Genomic DNA, 9,502 nt, shown 5'->3' on the forward strand with positions numbered 1-9,502 from the left:
GAGAACAAAAGGGGCCCCCAAACGCTGTGCCAGACATGTGAGTTTGGAAGGATTAAAATACTGGCGGACAGGCCTCCCTGGCAAGAGAGGGGTAGCCTTGAACAGGATGCACCTTGTTCTGTCTCTCTCTGTGTGTTTCTTTTTAACGAGCAATGACGACTAAAAAAAAAAGAACTCGCCTTGCTCACTGGAAGTCAAGTCGTGCTTCTTGTAAATGACCTCATTGGTAACAGGATTACTAAGACGCCGGTTTTTTGAACCACTGGAGGAAACTGGGGTTTCTTACACCGAGGGATGTGAAACAGAAGATTTCGGTGCCAGGTGTGTGTGTGGGGGGGATCTGTTCAGGACTTACATGGAAACCAGCCTCCACCCACCCGTCTGCTCAACCACCCACCCACCCATGTGGCCCCCTGGCCTTCCCTCCCATTCTCGGGTCAGGTCTTCGGGACTAACTTTTCTGAAACTTTCTGGCTGTCGGGGAAGTCGGCCCGGGACAGGGGTTCAGCCTCTGGGTTCAGCCTCGGGAAGGTGGGCTTGCCTTCTTGAGCTTATGGCTGCCCCCTCGGGCACCGTTTTGACTAGGTTCCACAGTTCCACCCTCTTTTCTGTCGTGTTTTTAACATCATCTTTCCACATGAGCTGAGCTTTTTACCCTTTTCTGTTTAGTCTGAGCGATGGCTGTTTGAAAAGTCACATCACCATGCATTTATTTGTCTCCTCCTTTCCCATTAAGAGCAGGAAATGTTGGGGGCATGCTATGCGATGAAGATGATGATTTGTTAGTCGTTGGCGCCATTAACCATTCTAGGCAGGAGTCCCACCGATGAAGCTTTCCTCATCGCGGTGCCTCCGTGTCAGGAGAAGCTTTCCTAGTTAAGTTCCTGACTTCTGCCCAGTTGGAATAAGTCCCCGAATCCCTATTCGTGGGGAAATGACCACACATGAAACGAGACCCACACAGGCTGCCCCACCTGAGGCAAGATCAGGGTCAAGATTCCCAAGATGAGAGTCTCAGCATCAAGAGACACAGGACTAGCCTGGATTTTTAAAAATCACCCCGTTATTCTATGACTGCCATTAATAATTTTGCATTTGCTATCCATCAGTCACCCCGTGACGGGAAGCATTTCCTAATCACAGGAGTCTGTCATCATCTCCTCCTCGTACAGAGCGGATCTGCTTCCTTCTCTACTGTAAGAAAAATGACTCAGGCTCAGATAGCAATGAAAGCTAACCTCAGCTGTAGATGTGGTTCCCCAGAGCGGTTCTGGATGGGAAAGAGGAAAGAAAGAGGGAGGAGAGGACAGGAGAGGAGGGGGGCCTAAATAGGGAAAGCACCCAGCCTTTCCCAACTGGTCCTGAATTTTCTGGCCCGGAGAGCGGGATCTGTGCCAGTTCAGGCTGTCGACACCAGCGCCCGGCTGGTAGTGGCGAGGGTGAGGACGCTGTGGGTTTTGATCCGAACTTGAGGAGGCTGATCTGTTTTCATGAATGGGTTCAATGCCTTGGAGAGCTCCGGATGCGGGATGCTTTTCCTGAGACACTCCCCCCCCCCCCGATGCTGGAGTCCCTGGGACTTGATGACCCTGTTCCAGAGCTGGGAAAATATTTTGTCACAGAAGCCCTGGCTGGGCACAGGTTCATGGGGTTTGTAGTCCAAAAACCTGGCTGGGGATTCTAGGAAGCACCGGTTCCCTTTCTTTCATTAAATCCTCCCGTTCAAAACTGCCATTACCAGGATATTGAGGAACCTCTCTTGACCGTTTGCTGGAAAACATGTCGTGGCCGGTGGCCATAAGGAGCCGGACGGTTGCCCTTTGCCAGAGCAAAGCTTGTCAGAGTAAGAAGGAAGTGAAGGTGGGCCAAAAAGAGAGAGAGAGAGAGAGAGAGAGAGAGAAGCAAGGAAGGAAGTTGTGTACACTAATGAGATAAACATTCACGACTAAGCAGAGGCACCAGAGTTAAAATAGGAAGCGCTGCTCTCTCTGTGCGAAATGATTCAGACATATCCTTAACACGGACTTATTATGGGGAACAATTAAATCTCCGTTGACGCCTGGCGTGCCAAACGACACAAATATGATAGTGTCATTTCACAAAAAATGGGGAGGGGGTGTTGTTACCAAGTAAGAATGGAGCCATTTCATTTCCCTTAGCCCCTAGATGACCGCTGCAGCAGTGGTCAGCCCTTGGAAAAGTGATGTTCTGGAATGTGAGCTGGGGTTCAAAGGGCCACCTTGCCCCACCTCTCCATCGGATGCAGCCAAAGGGAATTGGACTCAACCAAAGTAGGGTGTCCGATGATCCGGCAGGGTCCTCGGAGACACTGTGGCATTAGAAGACCTCTCCGAGGGACAATCCCAGAAAGGGTCGATCTGACATTCTGAAAGGAGCTGGACAGCCCATTTTTTTAAAATCCCAAGGTGGTTCCATCTGGAGGCCTCTGGCCGGTCAACGTGTTCAGAAGAGATGTTGGACCGTGATTACGGCTGCCGGCCTAAAATGTCAGCTGGTCAATTGCCTGGCTTTTAATTGACTAAATAAATGGATTTCATTGCAGCTGTTGGTCTGGGACAAAACTAGAGCAGGTTTTCCTGTGTAGATGGCCCAGCAAGAAGCCATCATCACAGGAACATGGCCTTCTACCCAACCATGCCCTGGGGCTGCCCAGTTTGGGATTGTTGCCAACCGCTACAGCTCCCCAGAGTTTCAGATGGAGGTCTTTCCCGGCCCCAACCTGGAGAGACAGTGGCCGCCTCTCCTCTTTTAAGGTAGACCGTTCTCCATTTGAATAACCGCTTGAGGTCATGGCCCATCTCTTGAAGGTCTCCTCCTGTGATGGGGGGGGCACGCCCTGAAAAATGTGGGACATTTCTGAAAGATATCTGTTGGTGTTGTGTCCTTTTTCGACAAGAGTGCTGGAACTCAAGAAGGTAGGGCCTCCGGACACCTATCTCTGCCCCCCGGTGAAATAAATGTTCTAGCAAAAAAACACAAAAACCCAGAGAGAGAACCTCAGTAGGGTTTTGAACCGGGATAGCCTGCATCTGTGTTGTTTTTGCTAATCTGTTCTAGCAATGTTTTTGTTCTGACGTTTCAAATGTAATATTTATTTATTTTTCACATCAATGACATCAGGTGCTCCAGATCCTTTTTTTTAAAAGGAGAAAGGTGCGGTAAAATATTTTGCATAAATAAAACTTTTTTGGGGGCGGGAGGATGGTTGTGTAGCCCGCAACAGGTCCAAGGAAGCGAAGCTGGCCCTCAGAGCAACCCGCTGGATCCCTGATCTAAATGTGTGATCGGTTTCAATCCTGCTCGGTCGGCTGGCCTGACATGTTCCCATTGAACATGGCAGGTGAGCTTTCCCAGAGCCAGGATGGAGAGGGACCTTCAACTATCATCCACCATCCTCTCCTTGGCAGGCACACAGAGTTCATTCCTAGGAATTGGGTTATACAACCGAAGAACTGGAGGGTGGTGTGTGTTTTTTTTAAAAAAAGTTATTGACCTTTAAACCAACTGGGAGGAAAATGTTTCTGCAGCATAAACACTAGCCGCTACCCCTGATCAGAACTGCTCACTGGCTGGTAGGGAACCGTTTCAACCCACATCTGGCCACCTCTGGAAAAGCACCAAGCCTCACGAACCAGAGGCGGATGGCATCGCAAACGGCTGGAAGCACCAGCCAAGGATGTCGAAACCGGAGGGGGGTTTAAAAACCGCTGACCCTCCTCTAGGCAAGAGAGCTGCCCAATTTCTCAGGAAAACCATCAAAGGTTTCCCCAGAAAGTTAAGCGTCAGCAAACAAAGAACAAATATGCGAAAGCGTGAGAGGGGGAAAAAAAACAGTGGATTAAACAGTGGCTTCCTTTTTCTTGGGAAGAAAGGTGGCCTTGTCTTTTTTTTTTTTTAAAAAAAGCTTCCAACTTATAAACAGCTGGCTTATTAGCCCTGGCCATCACTGCTTCAGGTGGTCCTAGAGGGAAGCAAACCTCCCCCAGACTTCTTCAGAGACTTTAGCAACCCCTACCAGTCCCTTTCTAAATTTCACCTTGCTTCAACTGTTTATGCCTTTTTTCTACACCTGGCTTAGACTCTTCTCCACCTCAGGAGCATCAATCTGTTTACCTGTGGCCCACAGGCGGCCTTGGAGCGACTCTCAACAGCCACCCGTCATGGGCATTGAACCGGCTGCACACCAATTGCTAGCAGGGAATGAACAAACTGTGCAAGCTTCCCTGTTCCACAGGCCTCTTCATCTGGCTAGAAGACAGTGAACCGTTTCCCTCCTAGACTGATGAGGAGTCTTATCCAGCTCAAAAGCTTGCCTATTTCCTACTTCTGTGGTGAACAGTGGAACACAGCCCCTATCCCTGGAGGCTTCTAACCCTCTCTCAGGGATCTCCTAATGTAGCAGAGGGTCAGACTAGATGATCCTTTTGTTTCCGTCCCACTTTACAGTTCTGTGACTCTATATAAACACACCACTGAGACTTAGACAAGGGAGGGCAAATCCATCGGGCCAATTCTCATCCAGAAATAAATCCCTACGATTAAAGACCAAACAAAGTACGTTGGGTTGCTTCACTTTTGTAAAAAACCTTTTTTAAGGTTTATTAACAGACCATATTTTTAAAAAATAGATCTCATATAAGAAAAACATTTCTGCTCAGCAGAAAAATGACCACAAAGGCCTCCCAGAAAGGCTCCAACTTGTACAAACAAGTTGCTTTTCTCATTCTTGTAAACATCAGAAATCAAGTGTTCAAATACAGTAGAACTGCTACAAAAATAGGCGCGTCGGTGGTCCGCTCGCCCTTCTGAACATCCCGATACCAAATCGCTTCGTGCGTCCAGCTTCTCCGAACAGTCTCGCGTGCCCGGCACAAGAGTGCCACGGAACACGTGGGGCCATGCCACCGTTTCCAGTACCACGGTGGCGGCAGCAGCAGTGCCCCCTTCCAGCCAGCCCTGGCCATGCACCACCGGCTTCCCCCCACTTGGTCAGTAGGTTTCCTGCCCGTTTTCAGACTCCGCCGGCTGCCCCAACCTCTCCCGTTGCTCCAGTGACGCCGGGGGGGGGGGATTTAATCCGAAACCCTCAGAACTTGAAAGGAAACGACTCCAGATAACCCTTTAAAACCGGGTTGAGCGGGATGTGGCTTAAGTTTTCCCTCCCAGCCGTCGCCACAATCGTTCTGCGGCAGAGCTCCTGCAAGGAACGCAAGCGTCTCTTGGGCAGCGGGCTGACCAGCACTTTCTGGGGGATGCCGGCATAATGTTCCAGCAGCTTGAAAAGGCAATCAAAGGTCTCGTGGCTGCCGTCCAGGTGAAAACGGCCCGCCTGGAAAATGATCCGGATGCTGGTGGGGCCCGTGGCCGTCTTAACGCTGACGGTGAAGAAGCAGTTCTTCTGCCGGCTGTCCCGCAAGAGGAAGGTCCCCACGGGCTCCCCTTTGAGCTTCTCGTGGGCCATGTTGACCGACAGGGGTCCCCAATAAAAACCGCACTCCTCCAGCAAGGCGCTGGCGCGGATGATGGCGTTGAAGTCCTCTTGAGAGCGGAAGGTGTGGAAGTGGGTGTCCCGGGGAGCTTGGCCACAGCCGGGAGGGCCATGGCGGTGGGAGGGCTGGGCCTGCCGAGGGGCCCGGGCGGCGGCGGCGGAGGGGGGCTCCCGTCGAGATCTCAGCTCTGTTGCGATCCCATTCTCAGGCGTCAAGCTGCTATGTGCTACCATCCTATAGACAAGACCCGCCGGTGTGAGCGCCCATCGCTTCCTGGGCCAGCCACCCGCCGTGCGCCTGGGTCTTTCCTGCAACTGAAAGAGAAAGCAGAAGTTACTTTACGCTGGCCAGAGTGAGACCAAACGCGAGGTTCTGCAAAGGGAAGGTCGCCAGAAAGGGAACCCTCTCTTCTGTCAGACTGCCTCTAGTTCCTTCTTTGGAAAGCAAAGAAAAAAAAAGAAGATTTAAGGAAGCAATAGATGAATGAGCGCTGATTATGCATGCCTGCGAGCCGCTTCCCCTCCCGTAGCCACAAAGTGCATCAGCAGCCCATTGATGTCAATCGCTGATTCAGAAAGCTTGGCTTGTCCTCCATCGATTAAACCCAATCACTACATGGTTTACATGGTAAGGAAATTCCTCCCCAGGCTGCTCTCCCAACTGCTCCACCCCACTGAGCCCTGAAGGCAAGAAGCTCTATTTGCTGACGCTGGCCCCACAGAAGAAGAAACCAGTAGGGCTCCTAATTTCTTGCTTTGAACTTGAAAGGATGTTTTTATGGCATTCCTCCTACGAAAAGTCATTCGGCCATTAGATGCAGAGCTGTGGAGAAAGAGGGGGGACTGGCTGACACAGACCCGTTCGGGTGGCGCTTGTCCACTCACCCCCCTTGCTTGCCCTCGGGGAGCCTGGTTAGCTTCTTTGTTTTGTAAGGGGCTCACCCTGCTCAGAACCAGGATAGACAAGGCTGTTGCGACCTGGGTTCAGAAATCTCCCACAGCAGATACGGAGGGCCAGAAGAACTAACGCTCTTTATGCGCTGGGGAGACAGAGGGAAGGGATTACAAGGAGCCAGCTCTGCAACCTTGCCAAGTTACAGAATAAAATCCCAGGTCTCCTTCTGGAGACGTTGCCCCTCCTCTTCCACAGCCCCCACCTCGGGGGGGGGGGATTTTAAGACTATAATCTTACAGACCTGAACACAAATCAAGCTCGCTGGACCTGCAAAGCGTTGTTCCAAAGCTCGCTCTCAAACCGTCCTCTCTACTTTAAGTGGTGCAGTTTTATTGCTGCTTCCTTTTTATTGACAGATCTCCCCCCCCACCCTCCCCCCCCCCGCCAAGGAACCAGGAATCAAGCCATGTGAAGCTAGGGAGAAGACGGAGGCGAGCCAGCCGTGCTCCAGCCTACATTTGGCCAAGCCTGCTTCTGCAGACCTTACCGGCAACCATCGCTTTTTTTACGATTTATCCCCTGTTGCAGTCACTGTATTGATTCCTGTCGGTCGTTTTCTGAGAACTCAAGGCAGCTTCTCAGAAACGGAGCGCTCTCTGGGTGCCCTGAGCTGTTTTTCCTGTCGGCAGCGGTTCCTGCACAAGGCAGAGACCTAGTTTGCCGTTTTTTTTTTTTTCAGGCAGGAAAAAAAAATGCAGCGGGGGAGGGAGTTTCAAAACCCACAAAGCCTTATTATTATTACTATCCAAAAATACTAAACACACTTCATCAGAATTATAAAACGCATTGGCCGGTATGATATAACACAGACAAGTTCTAACCTAAAGCCTAAGAATCTGTTAAATATCGGTGCACTATGCATGCTGTTCCCAAAACTGTCAATTTTTGCAGTTCTGATGCTGATATTTCTGAGATCTGCAACTGCTTATAACATTGTGTGAAATGTCTTGATAGTGTTCTCAAAGCCTCAATGACTCCGGGGACCACTGAAGTGTGTTTCATCCCCCAGCGACATATTTTGATGGCCAGGCCTCTGTGTTTTGTTAGTTTTTCCAATTCATTATTATTATTATTATTATTATTATTATTATTATTATTATTATTATTATTATTATTATTATTTGAATGGCTATGTTAATTGTCAGCAGCAATTGAACTGCTGGGGATCGATGGCATGGGATATTACAGAACAGCCTGGATGAGGGCATGATCCCAGCCCTAAGAAAATGCAAGAGAAAAAGGAGAGCTACCAGAAAGGACGCATTCTTGCCAGCTGCCTGAGTCCACAGCTGAGAAAGATTGCCTTCTCCCCACCTCCAAGGGGGTCCAGCTGCCATCCACACCGCTGAGCCCCTAAAAAGCCATCCCACAGTCCTGGCTGGTTTCCTAGCACGAAGCGGCACAGATCCGTGGCCTCGGAGGAAAGAAATTGCTCGCTCTGGAATGGAAAGCAGAGGGCTCTGCGCCAGGATGTGCCTCCACCTACCTAAGTCTTCCAGACTTTTCCCCCCTGGCTGAAGAAGCCTCCTGTGGAACTCCCAAGCTTGCTAATTTACCTTCCTTGTTCCCTCGGTTTACCAGCGAAGAGGCTGGTTCCAAGGAAAAGCCAGCCCTGGCTTCCACAGAAAGCCACCCCCACCCCCACCCCATCCCCACATCTCCCATCTTCCACACCCACCGTGAAAATGCAAATGCCCTTAACAAGCTCGTGGCCACATTTGAGAGCAGGTGGGGACGCTGGACCTCCAGAGCCTCTGGGGGTGGGAGGTTTGGGGGGGGGGGAAGAGGAATGGCAAAAAAATAAAAAATTTAATAAGGCACAAGATCCCAGCCAACAACCCTTCAACGGCAGACTTTGGCACACCTCCAGAAATGTCACGTTTTGCGCTTCCCTTTCCAAGAACAGCAAAACCACAAAAACGTGGACCTTTCCCTTCTTTTTTTTAAAAAAAACAAAAACAACAACCCACAATTCTAGACAAGAAAATCCGATTTAAAATTTGGGCAGGAACCAAATTACAGTATTTTAATTTAAAAAAACCACAACCACACACACAATCGACCATTTCTCCCCCCCCTTTGCCCACCTAGCGCCTGACCGCAGTTTCCCCCTCTCCTGTTAAAAGAAGAGGCGGGTGGATGGGAGGGGGGGGCTGCCCATGGGCTCTCTTTTCGGGGTGGGGGGGCAGTGGAGGTGCCACACACACACACACACACACACACAGACACCCCCCCCGGAGCGCTCTCCCTGCCGAAGGAGGCGAAGCGGGAGCCGGGCGCTCAACCCCTCCGGCAAGACCGCTCCGGGTGCGGCGGCGCCTGCCCTGCCGTGCTGGGGATGCGCCCGGGCGGGGGGGGGCTCCGTGCCTTCGGCGGACACTCCCAACCCCCCCTTTTTCCCCCTTTTGTAAAAATCCTGGGATCATGGCGGGGGTGGAGGGGTGGGGTGGGGGGGGTAAAGAGGTGGCCCTCGACTCCGGACGGGCTCACCTGGGGGCCGCCTGATCCGGGGGGCTCCGGGCGGGCGCGTGCCTGGGGGGGGAATCTCCTTCTTCTCCTCCTGGATGGGGATCCCCCTCCGCCTCCGCCTCCGCCGCCTCCGCGCAGGGTCCGGGGAGCTGCGCGATCCCGTCCGGCCGCCCCGCTGACTGGCGGGCATCCTCCGCTCCGACGGACCGCCGGGCAAAAGCAGCAGCAGCAGCAGCAGCGAGAGGGGGGGCGGTTGGGGCGGCTGGGGAAGGGGCGCCCGGTCTCCGCTCATCGCCGCCGCCACCGCTGCCGCCGCCGCCAGAGAGGCTTTTGAAGCCGCCCCGCCGCTTGCGGTCCTCCTCGCCCGCCCGCCCGCCGGCCCGGCCCCGCCTCCCGTTTCCCCAAAAAGCGCAACACTTTCGCTTTCCTTCTTCCCCGCGGAGGGGGGAGAGGAGGGGGGAGGAGAGGAGGGGGAGGAGAAGGGGAGGGGAAGGGAGCCCGGCCGCCGCCCCCCCCTCTCCGCCCAGCCCCAGCCAGTCCCCGCGGGAAGGCGAGAGGGCTCCTGGGCG

General features: G+C 52.5%; 1 protein-coding gene across 1 annotated transcript; it reads right to left on the bottom strand.

Moving 5' to 3' along the window:
- Nucleotides 1–4,580: 4,580 nt before the first annotated feature.
- On the bottom strand, nt 4,581–9,233 carry SOCS1 (suppressor of cytokine signaling 1). Its single transcript, XM_072982469.2, has 2 exons — nt 8,955–9,233; nt 4,581–5,824 (listed from the first exon to the last, which is right to left on the bottom strand). The coding sequence occupies exon 2, from the start codon at nt 5,741–5,743 to the stop codon at nt 5,108–5,110; it is 636 nt and encodes a 211-aa protein (XP_072838570.2). The 5' UTR covers nt 5,744–5,824; nt 8,955–9,233; the 3' UTR covers nt 4,581–5,107.
- Nucleotides 9,234–9,502: the final 269 nt, after the last annotated feature.

The sequence above is a fragment of the Pogona vitticeps genome, chromosome 13 (genome assembly GCF_051106095.1).
Source record: "Pogona vitticeps strain Pit_001003342236 chromosome 13, PviZW2.1, whole genome shotgun sequence".
Lineage (NCBI taxonomy): Eukaryota > Metazoa > Chordata > Lepidosauria > Squamata > Agamidae > Pogona > Pogona vitticeps.